Source organism: Aotus nancymaae, unplaced genomic scaffold, assembly GCF_030222135.1.
Source record: "Aotus nancymaae isolate 86718 unplaced genomic scaffold, 86718_ANA_hifiasm-v0.15.2.pri h1tg000018l, whole genome shotgun sequence".
NCBI classification, from domain to species: Eukaryota; Metazoa; Chordata; class Mammalia; order Primates; family Aotidae; genus Aotus; species Aotus nancymaae.
Window position 1 is genome coordinate 6,220,014 of NW_026988430.1, and position 16,936 is coordinate 6,236,949.

Consider the following 16,936-nt stretch of genomic DNA (forward strand, 5'->3'; position numbering starts at 1 on the left):
CAACTGCATTCTTCTTTGTTAATTATAAATGGGCCCTCACCACCCACCCCCAAAGGCTTCTTTTTCCCATGCCAACATAAGAGGCCTGGGGAAGCACTGAAGGCCAAGTCAGTCCAGAGCTGAAATACTGTCAGGATTTGCTGTCAGCCGAGTATCCCCAGAAGCACATGGCCTCAGCCTGCTCAACCCTGCAAAGCAGACACAGGCCATTCCCACACACGTGACCTCCTGTCAAGTTCTGCGGGGACAAGCCTGTGTGGGTGTGAACGAATGGGAGGACAAAGGTGGGCCCAACGAGGACTCAATTTCCCTAGTGTGAAAGCTGCCAGCCGCTCGGGGCCACACAGACTGTGGTGGGCAGAGGTGTGGGGCACCTCCCAGAGACCCTCCAGCAAAGCAGCCAGGGGCTCTCTTGCATTCTCACAGGCTTTCCTTTTGCTACAATGAACCAAATAAGGAGCTGTGAGAACTAAAAATGAATCAAGTTCTAGGTGTTAACATTGTTACCTAGAACTCCCACTTTTCCCCAAAAGGCTGAGCGAGCACATTCTTCCAGGTTTCCCTGGAATAAATGTTTATTTTTTTGTGTTCTGTTGGTTTTTATTTTGGAGGGGGGAAAGGAGGGTAGGTTTATTTGCTTTTTGTTTGTTGTTTTTTTGAAATGGGGTCTGGCTCCTTCACACAGGCTGGAGTGCAGTGGTATGCTCATTGCTCCTGGGCTCAAATTATCCTACCGCCTTGGCTTCCTAAAGGGCTGGGATTACAGCCACGAGCTACCACACCCAGCCAAGGGCAAAGGTTTCATAAAGGCAAAGCCAGGATATTTTTAACAACAAAAACAACCAAAAGACTGATTTGGAGATGCTATTTGTCTGAATTTCTGCAGATGATGTGTTCAGTCACCCAGTGTAATCAGCAAAACAATCCTGGGTGTGGGGTCTTGGTCTGGAAGGAGGGAGGCTGCCCTCTTTAGAAGCATCCTGAGGGAGAACAAAGTGTCCCCAATTTACAGTCCGGCTGGGTTTGCATTTGAGACAGGTACACCGTGGGACCCACTCTGTTTCTTATTTGAGTGTGGGTCCACTTGGATTGAGCCTGTCTCTGAAGTCTAGGCAGCTGGGTGGTGGCAGAGCAGGGTCAGTGGACAGTGATCAGGCGCTGCATTAGGTGGCAGTGGTGGCTTCTCCGGGCCCTCCAGGGTTACATCTCAAAGTACTTGTAGATTTCGGCCACATAGTGCATCACGCTCTGCCAGTCGGGCCGGTCTGTGTACAGCATCTCTCTGAGTTCCTGCAGGGGAAGGAAATGGGGGACAGATCATAAGGCAGGACATCACAGACCCTTTCCCTCTGGGACTTCAATCCAGGTTAGGGCTTACACTGCCTGGAAACCCTCCACTTACGCAGAATGTGAAGGCCAGCACAGGTGGTGCTGAAAGTGATAAATTAAAGGCCCTTTCCTCCCACTTATTCAGGAGATACTGTCCCTTTCCGAAAATGGAAAACATGATTTTCCACCACTTTCATCTTTTAACCATAGGACAGCATTTAACAAGTTTTAAAAAGCAAGTCACCCATAATTTCACTGTTAAAATGATTTCCAAGTTTCTAAATTATATTTGAATCCACACCTCTAATTCCCCAGGCTCCCAGCACAGCGCACGTGCTATTACGTGGACTGAGCATTTCACACCTGGGTCCCTGTGCTGCTACGCCATTCTGCGGGCTGCCATTCTAGTGGATGCGCACTATCCAGGGAAACTGCTGTCCACCAGGGACATGGAGTGCAGTGTATGCTCACCTCGTCACCACCAGACTTTGCGATAAGCATCTTTGTGCAAGATTGTTTCCTTCTGTCAAACTAGTCCCTCAAGATAAATTCCTGAGAGTGGGATTGTCACAAAAGTCTTGAACGAATTTCAAATGTAATTGTTTTACCAGCATTAAGTGTTACCATTTAACATTGTTTTTTGTTATTTAATATAGTTTGGTGATTTTTTTTGCCTATTTTTATTTTTACTTTTTTTTTTTTGAGACGGAGTTTCGCTCTTGTTACCCAGGCTGGAGTGCAATGGCGCGATCTCGGCTCACCGCAACCTCTGCCTCCTGGGTTCAGGCGATTCTCCTGCCTCAGCCTCCTGAGTAGCTGGGATTACAGGCACGCACCACTATGCCCAGCTAATTTTTTTTTATTTTTAGTAGAGACGGGGTTTCACCATGTTGACCAGGATGGTCTCGATCTCTTGACATCGTGATCCACCCGCCTCGGCCTCCCAAAGTGCCGGGATTACAGGCATGAGCCACCGCGTCCGGCTTTATTTTTACTTTTGCTAATTTGCTGGTTTTGATAGACTGATTTATTTTTGTTCATTTTGCAAGTAAGCTTGTGATGAACATGCATAAAGTCCAGGCCAGAAAGGGAAGGGCAAGAGGGTAGGCATCCTGTCAGGCACTCAGTCAAACTTTTCTGAAATTTGTGCCGCTGGACATTTTTTTTTTTTGAGACGGAGTTTCGCTCTTGTTACCCAGGCTGGAGTGCAATGGCGCGATCTCGGCTCACCGCAACCTCCGCCTCCTGGGTTCAGGCAATTCTCCTGCCTCAGCCTCCTGAGTAGCTGGGATTACAGGCACGCGCCACCATGCCCAGCTAATTTTTTGTATTAGTAGAGACGGGGTTTCACCATGTTGACCAAGATGGTCTCGATCTCTTGACCTCGTGATCCACCCGCCTCGGCCTCCCAAAGTGCTGGGATTACAGGCTTGAGCCACCATGCCCGGCCCCTCCACTGGACATATTTAATAATTAACTTTGGGGTTGAATTTGAATTCCTGTGCGAGTACCAGAGAATAGTAGGAAAGGACCCTGATGTAAAGCCAGAAGCAGAGATGCCATGGAAAAGTAAGGCTGAACTTAGCACATCTGTCCCCTGATTCAACATCTGAACAGACTTCACCTATTCTGTTCCCTGGTCATGCTAAAAAATTATCAGCATATCACTAGTTATGGAAAGGAGTGGAAGAGGAGTGGGTAGAACATTCCATGCAGGACAATTAATAAAAACCAACAACAAACTTTCACACAAGGATAGAATGTCTCCTTCTACCTACACTGCTGTAGTCATGACTGCACACAGACTGAGGCCTGGCAAGCTAAAATCCTTACCAACGAGGGTTGCTAACATGACTTACAGAAAGAAAATGATGAAGAATTCAGCATGCAGTTTGGGAGACAGGAGCTCTGGGAAAAGAAGGGATGGCTACGAATGCAAGAGAAAGAGCACACTGTACACTTTCCTCTGTATGATGGAAAGGGTGTGTCTTCAATCTCAGGGACGACTCAGAAGTTCAATCAATATTCAGTTGTGAGCAGACAATCTTACATGCTTGAACTTCATAATAATTGAACTAAAAATATTTGGTACATTGTTAACGTCACATTTGAGAATTTGTGAAAGTATATTTTGTGCATTTCAGAAGACAGAGTATGCTGCATTAGTGACAATCTTACAGTGTTTGAATTAGTAGTTAAGACCCTCCAAAAGATACCAGACCAAGATGATTTCACTTGTGAATTCTATCAAATGCTTAAGGAAGAAATAATACCAATTCTACACAATCTCTTCAAAACATGGAAGAGGAAGAGCCGGGCGCGGTGGCTCAAGCCTGTAATTCCAGCACTTTGGGAGGCCGAGGCGGGTGGATCACGAGGTCAAGAGATCGAGACCATCCTGGTCAACATGGTGAAACCCCGTCTCTACTAAAAATACAAAAAATTAGCTGGGCACGGTGCTGCGTGCCTGTAATCCCAGCTACTCAGGAGGTGAGGCAGGAGAATTGCCTGAACCCAGGAGGCAGAGGTTGCGGTGAGCCGAGACCGCGCCATTGCACTCCAGCCTGGGTAACACGAGCAAAACTCCGTCTCAAAAAAAAAAAAAAAAAAAACCATGGAAGAGGAAAGAACACTTCCCCTACTCATTCTGTGATACCAACATTATCTGGATCCCAAAACCAGATACAAACATTACAGGAAATCTACATGCCAGTTTCTCACGAGTACACACTAAACTGAATCCATTAATCTATAAAAGTATAATAAATCATGATCAAATGAGGTTTATCCCAGGAACACAAGGCTGGTTCAACATTTGTAAACTGATGTAATTCATCACCTTAAATAACTGAATGAGAAAAGCCACATGATCAAATCAACAGATGAAGAAAAAGCATCACACAAAATTCCACAACCAAGACAGTTTTTATATGTGGTGACCCTCAACAACTAGGAATAGAAGGGAACCTCTTTTATCTAATAAAGAATATGTACAAAAAACCAACAGCTCATATCATACTTAATGGTGAAAGACTTGAACACTCCCCCCATAAAATCAGGAACAAGGCAAGGATACCCTTTCTCATCTGTCCTGTTTAAAACTGTACTGGACTATAAGTAATCCCAGCACTTTGGGAGGCCGAGGCGAGGGGATCACCTGAGGTCAGGAGTTCAAGACCAACCTGATCAACACGGCAAAATCCCATCACTACTAAAAAAAAAAAATTAGCTGGGCGTGGTGGCGGGCACCTGTAATTCCAGTTACTAAGGAGGCTGAGGCAGGAGAATCACTTGAACCCAGGAGGCAGAGGTTGAGTGAGCCAAGATCATGTCATTTTACTCCAGCCTGAGTGACAGACAAGACTGTGCTCAAAAAACAAACAAACAAACTGTACTGGAAGTTCTAGCTAGTGCAAAAAGGCATGAAAAATAAATAAATGGCATGCAGATTGGAAAGGAAGACATAAAACTGTCTTTATTTGCAGATGACATAATTGTTTAGAAAATCTCAAAGCATTTACAGTCAGGTTTAGCAAAGTCAGATACAAAGTCAGTATACAAAAGTCAATTGCTGTCCTATATACAGTTGAATAACTGGATTCTGTAATAAGAAAAAACAATATTATTTTCAATAGCACCAAAAAAAAAAAAAAAAGAAAACTAAGGTCTAAATCTAACAAAGTATGTGCAGAAGGTGAACTTAGCTGTCAGGGTGGTTGAGAGTATGGGCTCTGGAGCCGCTTGCCTGACCTTGCCTCTTACCTTTCCTGCTCATAAGCCACATGCCTCAGTTTCCCCCTGTAGAGGGCATCCATCTTAAGGACCTCTGTAAGCGTCCAACAAGTCCATGCATGAAAAATGCCGGGAATGGTAAACAGTAAATATGAAACAAAAAATGCTTTTCACACAATTAAGCACAAATTAGCTATTTAAGCACAGCTCATCAAGTTTACACTTGCAGAGTAGGCCCAGCCACACCTCAGGAATTGCTGTGTGGTGACCTCCTCCATGGAAGCATGCGGCACCCAGTCCTGCAGTGGCTGTCCTGTGGGCACGCTGGCACTCAGTGAGCAACAGCCCTCATGGACTACATGGCCTGGTAATGACACAGCAGCCCTGGGGCACATGTTCTGGCTGTTTAATGACAGTGATGTCACATATCCTCCCACACATAATTCCTTTCCCGAGGAGTTGCTTGCACCTGCAATTGGACTGGCTAAGATGCTTTCCCTACACAGTGGCTGAGGAAGAACAATTTCTAATATCTGGGAAACACTATAGAACTTCGCTTTTAAAGATCTCATCATCTCACACAAGTCAGAATGGCTACTGATAAAAAATCAAAAAGTAACAAATGCTGACAAGGCTGTGGAGGAAAGGGAATGCTTATACACTGCTGGTGGAAATGTAAATTAGTTCAGCTACTGTGGAAGGCAATTTGGAGATTTCTCAAAGAACTTAAAACAGAACTACCATTTGATCCAGCAATCCCATTACTGGGTATATACAAAACAAAAGAAACCGTTCTACCAAAAAGACACATGCACACTTATGTTCATCACAGTGCTAGTCGCAATAGCAAAGACATGAAATCAACATAGGTGCCCATCAACAGTAGTGTGGATAAAGGGCCGGGTGCAGTGGCTCACACCTGTAATTCCAGCACTTTGGGAGGCTGAGGCAGGAGGATCATCTGAGGTCAGGAGTTTGAGACCAGCCTAGCTAACAAGGAGAAACCCTGTTTCTACTAAAAAAAAAAAAAAAATACAAAAAATTAGCTGGGTGTGGTGGTGCACGCCTATAATCCCATATAATCCCAGCTACTAGGGAGGCTGAGACAGGAGAATGGCTTGAACCTGTGAGGTGGAGGTTGCAGTGAGCCAAGATCACACCACTGCACTCCAGCCTGGGTGACACAGCAAGACTCCATCTCAAAAAAAAAAAAAAAAAAAAAGGGAACAGGTATTTCCCAAGGCCACTCCTCAATTGTAATAATAAGGCCATGTTGTATGGGGGCCATTGCACAGGTTTCGAAGTCACGGAGGTGAGTTCAAATCTTGGTTCTGACATATACTATCTTGGGTATCATGGTCAAATTGAATATACAGCTGGGATTACAGGTGCCCACCATCACGCCCAGCTAATTTTTGTATTTTTAGTATAGACGGGGTTTTGTAATGTTGGCCAGTCTCAAACTCCTGACCTCAGGTGATCCACCCATCTCAGCCTCCCAAAGTGCCAGGATTACAGGCGTGAGCCACCATGCCCGGCCAGAATTGTATCTCATTTTTATTTAAACTTAGATTTTCTTGATCCCTAATGAGATTGAACATCTTTAAAACTGCTCATTGACCATTCGTGATCTTCTTCTCTGAACTGTCTATTCTAGCCTTTGATAATTTCCTACTAGGTTGTATTTTTATTACTGATTAGCAGCAATTTTTAATGGATTATCTGTCTTGTCTTTGATTTTTCTGTAGTCTCATTACAATATGTCTGGATGGATATTTTTGTTTTATTCATCCTGCTTGTGATAAATAAAGCATCTGTGGACTCTTTCATTATCCTTTGATCATTCTGGAAAATTTTCAGGCATCGTATCTTCAAATATTGTCTCCATTCCATTCTTTCTATCCTTTTCAAATCAGGAATTCCCTTTGGGCATGGGACATGGCCATTGTCTCATTTTTTTCATCCATGTTTCTTAAACTCTGAGACAGACCCTATTAGTTAGATAGCCCAACATAATTCCCAAGCTCTCTCTCCCTTGCAGGCTTCCCACCAAAGAAACTGAAAAATGTTATATGCTCACTTCCTCAAATGCCCTTGCAGCTGGAGACCATGTAACAGAGTACTGTCAAGGAGCTGGAGAAACCCAAGGAGCCTTTTACTTTCATTCTTTAAAGGGAAAAGACAGGAGACACTTGCTCTATCTCTTCTCCCTTCTTCCTACCCTGCAGGTGAAAGTGATGTTTGAAGTCTGGCAGCCACCTTCAACCACAAAGGAACAAGTATGGAGACGAAAGAAACGGATTAAAGATGGTGAGCATGGAGAGGAGACACTCTGGGACTTTGAATATAATACTGAGTGGTGAACCAATCCTAAAACTACTGTTGCTAAAAAAGAAAATTAACATTTTATGGTTTAAGCAACTGCCAGTTGGGTTTTCCCTTTACTGATGCTGAACACATATTAATTCTACTTTACTATTATATTTTATAGTTTTTAATGTCTCTTTTATATTTTGGGTAATTTCCCTATATTTATTTTCCAATTTAGTAGTTCTCTCTTCTGCTCTATCTATTGAGTTTGGCAACACATATTGTGGTCTTAATTCTAAATTTTCATTTCTAGAAGTGTTATTTGGTTCTTTTTAAAAATCTTTTTTAAATTGAATCATTCTTTCTTTGTGGTTTATATTGCTCCTTTTATCTCTTTAATATGTTTAAATAGTCTTTTTGTTGTCTCTTATTTATCATCTCAAGTTCTGGTAGATTATTCTTTTGTTTGCTGTATCTGCTGACTAGCTCAAGTAGATCATTTTCTCAAGTGTTTTGTCATTTTTTAGCAGCCACTGTAGTATCAGCCCAGGGGCTTCCTGCATCCAAGAGTATAAACTAAGGGCTTCATGCAGCACAGATACTATAAATTTGGACTCTAAATCTCATCTGGCCCTTTTCCTTTCCTTGCAAGAGACTTTTTCTCTTTTCTCTCTCTCTCTTCTTCCTCTCTCTGTGCGCGCGCGCGCACACACACACACACACACACACACGTGGAGACCAGCTTCCTTATCACCTCCCTGGACTGGCTGGTGGAGTGTTAGAGATTTCTGCTTTCACTAAGAAGAGCAGCATGTTGTAAGCCTTGGCTTTATACAGGCAGGGGTCTTGGTGCTTGCCTGGCCCCCTGCCCCCTGCCCACCCCTGCCGGCTTTTGCAGGCTCAGCCTATGCCTGGTTTCTGTTTCATTTTACATTTCTGGCATCTGGGTATTTCCCATTCTTCCTTGAGAGGTCAGCTATATGTTGATATTTTTTTAAATAGCATTTTATTCAGATTTCTAGGTGATCTGAACAAGAGGGCTCTAATAATAATTCAATCCACTGAATTATTATTGTGTGTTTCCAGACTGAAATTTGTCCATATGAAATCGTATGTGATTGAGAAGAGATTTTCAGAGTTGAAAATTTCTAAATCATATGTGATTAGATCAACTGGATAATTCTGTATTAGGTATTGAGAGCAACAGACTTTCAGCAAACAGATGTCAATGTTCTATAAGAAATTGTTTATTAGCTGCCATAAAGCTATTTCTCATACAATTAAAATAAAGTATCACAAGCATACAAAATAGGATACTTACCAGGCTGGGTTTGATGCCTACACTTTCAGCTGCTTCAAATGCCAACAATAGATTCCTCTTCTAGGTTAAAAAGACAAACAGATTGGAATCATTAATTTAAAATATACAGCTTTTGCCAGGAAAGAACATCAACTGATATTCCCATATAAATTATGCACTATTATAAAACAAAAAATAATAAGTCAAGTGTAAAAAATACAGTCTCAGATTAAGAAAAAAAAATAAAGAGGTTGCAACTGCACCAAAACCAACATTACTGACTGACACCTGTCAGAGATAAATTTTTGTTTACCTCTGTCAAGATTTAGGTAATTTATACTTTGCAAGATTTATGGAGCTGGCTGTGGTTGTTTACGCCTGTAATCCCACCACTTTGGGAGGCCGAGGCGGGTGGTCACCTGAGGTCAGGAGTTCAAGACTAGACTGGCCAACATGGTGAAGGCCTGTCTCTACTAAAAATACAAAAAACAGCCAGGTGTCATGATGGGTGCCTGTAATCCCAGCTACTCGAGAGGTTGAGGCAGGAGAATCACTTGAACCCGGGAGGCAGAGGTTGCAGTGAGCCGAGATTGCACTATTGTGCTCCAGCCTGAGCAACAGAGACTCCACCTCCAATAAATAAATAAATAAGATTTATGGCATACACATTCTGTTGTATAACAAAGTTGCTTGATCATGATACTGCATCAAAAAATTATCAAAGTAATATATGCATATATTACAGTATATATAGACTGTATTTAAATAGAATGAAAACCTGTTCCTTCAATCCTGGTCCTTCGGAGAACTACCTTTTAATTTCTGCTTAGTTGTGAATTATTTCCATATCTCTGTAAATGCTTACACAACTACTACTTGATTTCTAAAATGAAGGCATTTTCAACGGACTCCCTCCAGGACAAATCCCTCCAGTTCCCCCAGGATTCAGGCATCATGCATCTGCCTCCTCCTTGCACTGTAGTCACATAGCTAATTTTAGTGCCCTATTAATATTAGCTATGTTTGTGACTTTAAATAGTATTCTCGAACTTCTATTTTTTTGTCCTATTGATGTGATGTGGATACCACTTCCTGACTCCACGTTGTATGTCAGGAATAAATTCCCCTGTCTTCCCTCCACCTGGTCACGCTGTAAATTGCCACAGCTGAAAACATTTGCTTCCTTCTCTGGAAGCACATTTAAGTCCTCTGTGGTCTCTGACCAGAATGATTCTGGCAGGTGAAAACCACAAGCAGCATCACAGAAGGCAGCTCTGGGCACGGGTCCTCTACAGTTCCACCATTGTGACCTGCGCCACTCAAGGCTTCATTCAGAGGACTTCCTCTGTTACTCTACCGATCGTCCAAAATCACCCTACATTTCAGAGTGCTCTGGATTTGGACCCTGCCTTTCTTCAAAAGTTTGGTTCTCTCCTACAATTTCTGCTTGTTTGGGGTTTTCCTTACTGGGAGGAGGACTTCATGCCTCCTTCTCATCTCACTCACTGTAACCTCCACCTCCTGGGTTCAAGCAGTTCTCTTGCCTCAGCCTCCCTTCTCATCTGGCCTCTTGCCCACTCTGACTGTTGCTTATAAGTCCTAACATTCTCCTCGTGGCCTCACCATTCAATTCTGACACAGAGAGACTGCCTCATAGACACATTGAACTGTGGCTTCCTCACACAGCTTCTCATCTTCTCCTTTATCACAGCCTCAAGCTCTTAATCATCCCATCATTCTATGAAACCCTTCACCCCCAAGCCCTCCAGAACCTCATTGATTTTTGGATTTTACTCCCATAAAATTGCCTAGGTTTCCTTCTTAAGAAGGAATATGGGGAGATACCTTTTCTGGATGCAATCGTGTATGAAAAATTCCCTTATTTTTTTGAGACAGAGTCTTGCTCTGTCACCCAGGCTGGAGTGCAGTGGCTCGATCTCAGCTCACTGCAGCCTCTGCCTCTCAGGTTTAAGTGATTCTTGTTCCTCAGTCACCTCAGTAACTGAGATTACAGACACACACCACCACACCCAGCTAATATATATACATATTTTGTTTTTTGTATTTTTAGTAGAGAAGGGGTTTCACTATGTTGACCAGGCTGGTGTTGAACTCCTGGGCTCAAGTGATCTGCCTGCATCAGCCTCCTAAAGTCCTGGGACAGGTGTGAGCTACGGTGCCTGGCCATCATGTTCTCAGTAGAATTTCTTCTTCTTATTTTTTTTTGAGATGGAGTCTCACTCTGTTGTCCCAGGAAGGACTGCAGTGGCATGACCTCGATTCGCTGTAACCTCCACCTCTTGTGTTTAAGCAGTTCTCTTGCCTCAGTCTCCCTAGTAGCTGGGACTATAGACACCCACCACCACGCCTGGCTAAGTTTTGTATTTTTAGTAGAGGTGGGGTTTCACCGTATTGGCCAACCTGGTCTCGAACTCCTGATCTCAGGTGATTCGCCTGTGTATGCCTTTCAACCTGCTGGGATTACAGACATGAGCCACAGCATCTGGACAAATTTCTTAATGTTGTTTAGATATTATATGTAATTATATATTTTAGATTTCATACTTCATTTTATACCCTTTTCCATTTCCTCATTTCTTCTGTGTCCAATATCTGTTGTGAAAACACAAGTGGAGCCAGATGTGACACGCATCTGTAATCCCAGCTACTCCAGAGCCTGAGGTGGGAGGATCCCTTGCTGAAAACTATCTCAAAATACCCTGAAATAGTATACAGGGTGACATGGAATATAGAGAGGAGGTGTGTTTTTTTATTCACAACAGTGACTTTTATTCATTTTTGCAGCAGCAGAACATCTGTGGCCAACTGTTATTATCCTAACCTCTTTCATTTGATCACTGTGCAGAGGCCAGCTGGGAGGCAGAAGCCACAGAGAAGCAGCAGCTCTGAAGGGACTCACATCCCCCACAGGCTGTAAGCTTCAGTTGCAGCTCGGCCCACAGGAGCTGGGCAGGGTGACGCGGTCACTGCTTCAGTCTGCCGTGGTAGGGGGAGGATGGTGCAGACTTGGGACCTTCCAGTTCCAGGACAGCCTTAGTGCCCAACCAGTGGGAAAACTCTGTCACCAGCAGGGCTCAAGGGCTTGTGCTAGTTGGGCCTTGCACTCAAAACTGATGGGAGAAAGGATCCCAATCCTAGAGCTCCCCTTCTCAGGGTCAGGCTTCATTTCAGACACTGGCACAAGCACACTCCATTCCAACACCTGAGTCCGTCTGGACTAAAAGAGTTGCATAGGCTGGCAGGTGAATGCCCTTATTATTGAAAACAATAAAACAAAACAAAAATGGCCAGGCACAGTGGTTCACACCTGTAATCCCAGAACTATTGGGAAGCCAAAGTGGGTGGATCACCTGAGGTCAGGAGTTCAAGACCAGCCTGACCAATATTATGAAACCCCATCTCTACTAAAAATACAAAAATTAGCCAGGCATGGTGGTGCGTGCTTGTAGTCCCAGCTACTTGGGAGGTTGAGGCAGAAGAATCACTTGAACCTGGGAGGCAGAGGTTGCAGTGAGCTGAGATGGCACCACTGCATTCCAACCTGGGTGACAGAATGAGACTCTTGTCTCGAAACAACAACAACAAAATAACAAAACCTTCCATGGACTGGAAATCACACTCTGTGATCATATAACTCTTTACTATCATAGAAGATATGCTTGTTAGTTTTTATCAGAAATTCCCTACTTAACACCAATGTCAAACAGACGTAGTTTAATTGCTTCCATCCAGGTGGGGACAGCTCATAATTTCTATACTTCCTGGGCTATCAACAACTCTATCATATACTTTTTAGATTTTGTTTTTAATAGAGTTTTACAAACATTAAAGAAAGACTTCTCTTGGTGCCCTTTGTGATGTATGTGTAAATTAAAAAAAAAAAAAAAAGCCCTGGCACCGAGCACACAGAAGAACATGGCTGCAGGCTGGGGTGGACAGATGTCCCTCTCATCCTGATGACACAGGGTGTGTGCTACATTCACATCCACGTGCTCCCTATGAAACCCAGCTTCTAACACGATTCTTTTAGGAAAATTTCCCTGCTCTTTCGCTCCTCTGCTCTAGTAAGATTTCTCCCATGTGCTCAGTTTTATACTGTATGGGTTTGCCTGTTTTGACACGTTATTTTGAAAACTTGCACCTGTAACTGTGATAGATATGACTTCTCTCACCAAAAAGAATGCCAGCATCCCCCAGGGGAAGCCATATACCAAGAAGTGGTGAAATGTCACTGCAGCCACTGTGGCTCCTCTGCAGTGTGGCCAGGATGGAGCATTTAGGAAGCAGGCGGCTGGGTTCCTTCAGGGAGAGGCAAACAGGCTGTAATCAGCAAACAATCCTAGGCTCTGGGACACAACCCAACTCAAGATTACTGTGAAGTCAAATAGACCCTAAAATGAAAAATGCCAGACATCCAGGGCTGATTGAGACTCTCATCACAGACCCACAGTCTTCCACATGCTCCCTGGTGGTTGGGGGAAGAAATTCAACCCTGCAGGTAGGGAACAGGGGTCTATGCCATGGCCTCAGCCTGACCCACTGTGTGCTGCCATGGCTGCGGGAGGCCTGGGCAGGTGGTGAAGCCTCTGCGCTCAGAACCGCAGACTAGCCAGACACAGGGGCTCCAGCCCACGAGGCATGGCTCGCAATTCGGAACCTGAGGGCAAACATCTTTAGGTCCATAATTTTCCAACAGAACCGTGCTGATTCAAGGACAAAAAAGCCAATCTATCTGGATGACTGCAGGGAGCGACACACAGGCACTGTCAGGAGGACGTGGGTGTGTGCCTGTGTGGGCTCCACCCAGCACAGTGTTAGGAAGGCCTTCTGACTATTTTCAGTGCTTTTATGCCCACTATTTCCTCAGTTATCTCACAATGTCATATCAGAAAAGCAGAGACTAAGACATCAATGAATGCATAGATCACACCTGTGACCCGTGAGGCCGCTGCAGCCCGTGGCCCCAACTCAGGCCGCCTCTCTTGGCTGCTCCTTTCCAGTCCCCTTTGCTGTGTCCTCCTCTTCTACCTCCACGACAAACACTGGGGTTCCCAGATGTGTTCCTTGGTCCTCCCTCTCTAAGCTTCCCTAAGACCAAGGGGCTGGATGTTCTCCTCCACTCTGATGGCTTTAAATTCCATTTGTGCCCACAGTGTCCAACATGGCAGCCACACATGATGTGGCTATTTAAATTAAAATTTATTTTAATGTAATTCAATTGAGCTAGTCAGCAGATACGGTCTTCAGGCACACTTGCCACATTTCAAGGGCTCAAGAGCAGATGTGGTTGGTGGTTGCCCCGTGGGCAGTGCAGATACAGAACATTCCCATCATCTCAGGAACCTGCATTAGATGGCATGGATCTCTTCATGGATGACCCCAGATATGTGTTTCCAGCTCTGTTCTCCCATCCCAGCTTCGGATCTGCTATGCAGTCACCTGCCTGCCATCGCCACCTGCTTATTTCACAGCACCTCTGACTTCACGTGATTTAAACACAACCTTTCCCCTAGAATGTTTAATAATCCTGTCCAGCCTGCTTCACAAACAAAGAATCACAGAAAAGTAATTTAAAGATTTTAATACATTCTGTGATGGTTAATTGTATGTGTCAACTTGGATAGGCATAGTACCCAGATATTTGGCCAAATATTATTCTAGATGGTTCTGTGAATTTGTTTTTTTTTTAAGATAGGGTCTCTGTCAACCAGCCTGGAGAGCAGTGGTGTAATCACAGCTTGCTACAGCCTCAAACTCCAGTGTCAACTGATTCTCCCACCTCAGCCTCCCAAGTAGTTGGGACCTCAGATGTGTGCAACCAAGCCAATTAATAAAAAAAAATTTTTTTTGTAGAAATGGGGGTCTCCCTATGTTGCCCAGGCTGATCTTAAACTCCTGGGCTCAAGCGATCCTCCTCTCTCGGCCTCCCAAAATGCTGGGATTGCAAATATGAGCCCCTATGCAGGGCTCAAGTTTAATATTTGAAGTAGTAGACTCTGAGCAAAGCAAAAGACCCCACTTAGTGTGGGTGGGCTCATCCAATCAGTTGAAGGCCTTAATAGAAAAGGTTAACCTTACCCAAGAAGGGGGAATTCTGCCAGCAAATGGCCTTCACATTGGGACTGCAGCATCAGCTCTTCCCTAAGTCTCCAGCCTGCTGGCTTCTTACCCTACAGATTTTGGACTTGCTAACTTCTATAATCTACACACACACACATACACACATACACACTGTCTCTCTCTTTTTCTCTCTCTCTCGGTTCTGCTTCTCTGGAGAATTTTAACACTTTAAAAAACTAAATTACTTTGCTCAGTTATTGTCATTTCCATAACCATTCTCTGGACTTTATTTGAATACTGACGTGGGATAATCAAAACAGAGCTTTTAAACATCTATACCCTCCCCATCTCAGAAAATGGCCCTGTCTAACTAGACGCCAGGGCATCATCTTTGACTCCTTCCTCTCCTACAACCAACCTGTCACAAAGTCCAGTTGATTCTATCTAAGACATATTTTGAATCTTTCTATGTCTTTCCATCTGCATTGCTACCACCCTCGTGGTTAGTGAGTGAGGCCAAACCAGAGTTGTGGGGAAGCTCTGTGGGCTCTGCCACCTCGGGTCAGCCCAGCTGTGGGGTTCTTCCCCCTGACTTCCCTGGATCATCACAGCCTCTCTGGACCCCCTAACCACATCCAGTCAATCAGCCTTCCTCCATAGCCTGGATAACACCAACATGTTCCCTTACTGCAACTGCTCTGTCACCCTGGCTCTGCACTGCTGCCTCCTCCACCTTCCAATGCCAGTATCTTTTCTTTTTTTCTTTTTTGTTTTTGAGATAGAGTCTTGCTCTCTTGCCCAGGCTGAAGTGCAGTGCCATGATCTTGGCACACCGCAACCTCCGCCTCCCGAGTTAAAGCAATTCTCCTGCCTCAGCCTCCCAAGTAGCTGGGATTACAGGTGTGTACCACCACGCCCAGATAATTTTTGTATTTTTAGTAGAGACAGGGTTTCACCATGTTGGCTAGGCTGGTCTCGACCTCCTGACCTCAGGTGATCCACTTATGTCAGCCTTCCAAAGTGCTGAAATTATACGTGTGAGCCACTGTGCCCAGCCCGGATGCCAGTTTTGACATCACTGCTGTAGTCTCCATGGTCTGAATGCGATCCCCCGTCACTCACTCTCACACTGCTGAGTTTCTCTCTGGACTCTTTGATGACTCATCCTTGCTCATTTATAATTTTATTTATTATAAGTCTACCCGCTTGCTTACTGTCTGCCTAGCTCATGAGGGCGCAGAGCGTCTCTATTGTTGACTGTTGTCTTACTGTGGTGCCCGATGCTTGACAAGAGATTCTTGAGTGACCGAGAGCAGGACCCAGCACAGCATTTTCCATAGTATGCTCTGTGGGACATTTTGTAGGAGGTTCTAGGCCAGGGGTTGGCAAACTGGTGCCCATGGGCCAAATCTGGCTCATAGTCTGTTTTTGTAAATAAACTTTTGTTGGGACACAGCCATGCCCATTCATTTACAAAGCAATCAATGGCATCTTTAGCCGGATGGCAGAGTTGAATAGTTGTGACTGAGACCAACTGACCCACTGAGCCTATCACGTGGCCCTTAACAGGGAAAATTTGCTAACCCTTGTTATGGTGATTGTAGTAAAATAAACAAATGTAAGTAAAGAGGTTACGTGGATCTGATCTACGTTGGGTTAAACGGTCACATAGATTTCTTAATGTAGGACTCCTGGAAGTCTTTAATGAGTTAACAGGCACCATGCTCTCTAAAAATGTGACGCAATATACAGTGTCCCAGACTTATTTGAGCAGGATATTCTTTTTGTTGGTGCTTGCTGGTTCTTTGGAATAGGCTTTGAAAAATGCTGGCCAAGGTCTTGAAACCATGAAGGTAAGATTCCTGAGAAGGGAAGCTGAGAAGTATTTGCTGAGGATGGGATTCCACAGTGCAGTCACACATTCAGGAGTTATCTGTACCTGGTATCAATATCCCAACTTCTACTTCAGGCCTGTAAGCACCCCCTGACACTGGGGTTTATCAATTAGGAATCCCCCTGCACTTCCTAGAAGGTAACCAAGGTGACAGGGCCATGACTTACTTTCTCCTGACTGTTCAGCTCCTGGTAGGGGATGTGGGCAGGCAGGTAGGTGTGGAGCAGAGCACAGAAGGCCAGGCCATCGCTCCAGCTGCTGCTGAAATTGGTGATGTCAATGTTCTGCAG

The 16,936-nt window shown here is 44.3% G+C and overlaps 1 protein-coding gene across 4 annotated transcripts in view; it reads right to left on the bottom strand.

Annotated features, from left to right (window-relative positions):
• Positions 1 to 248: 248 nt before the first annotated feature.
• The window catches only part of LOC105710931 (myotubularin-related protein 4-like), a 70,104-nt gene continuing 53,416 nt past the window's right edge, over positions 249 to 16,936 (bottom strand). For all 4 annotated transcript variants that reach the window (XM_064378171.1, XM_064378172.1, XM_064378174.1 and 1 more), the window contains 3 exons: positions 16,814 to 16,930; positions 8,693 to 8,752; positions 249 to 1,290 (listed from right to left, as the gene is read on the bottom strand). In XM_064378171.1, coding sequence (XP_064234241.1) covers positions 1,201 to 1,290; positions 8,693 to 8,752; positions 16,814 to 16,930 — 267 coding nt within the window. In that variant the 3' untranslated portion in view covers positions 249 to 1,200. The remainder of the gene's footprint in view (positions 1,291 to 8,692; positions 8,753 to 16,813; positions 16,931 to 16,936) is intronic.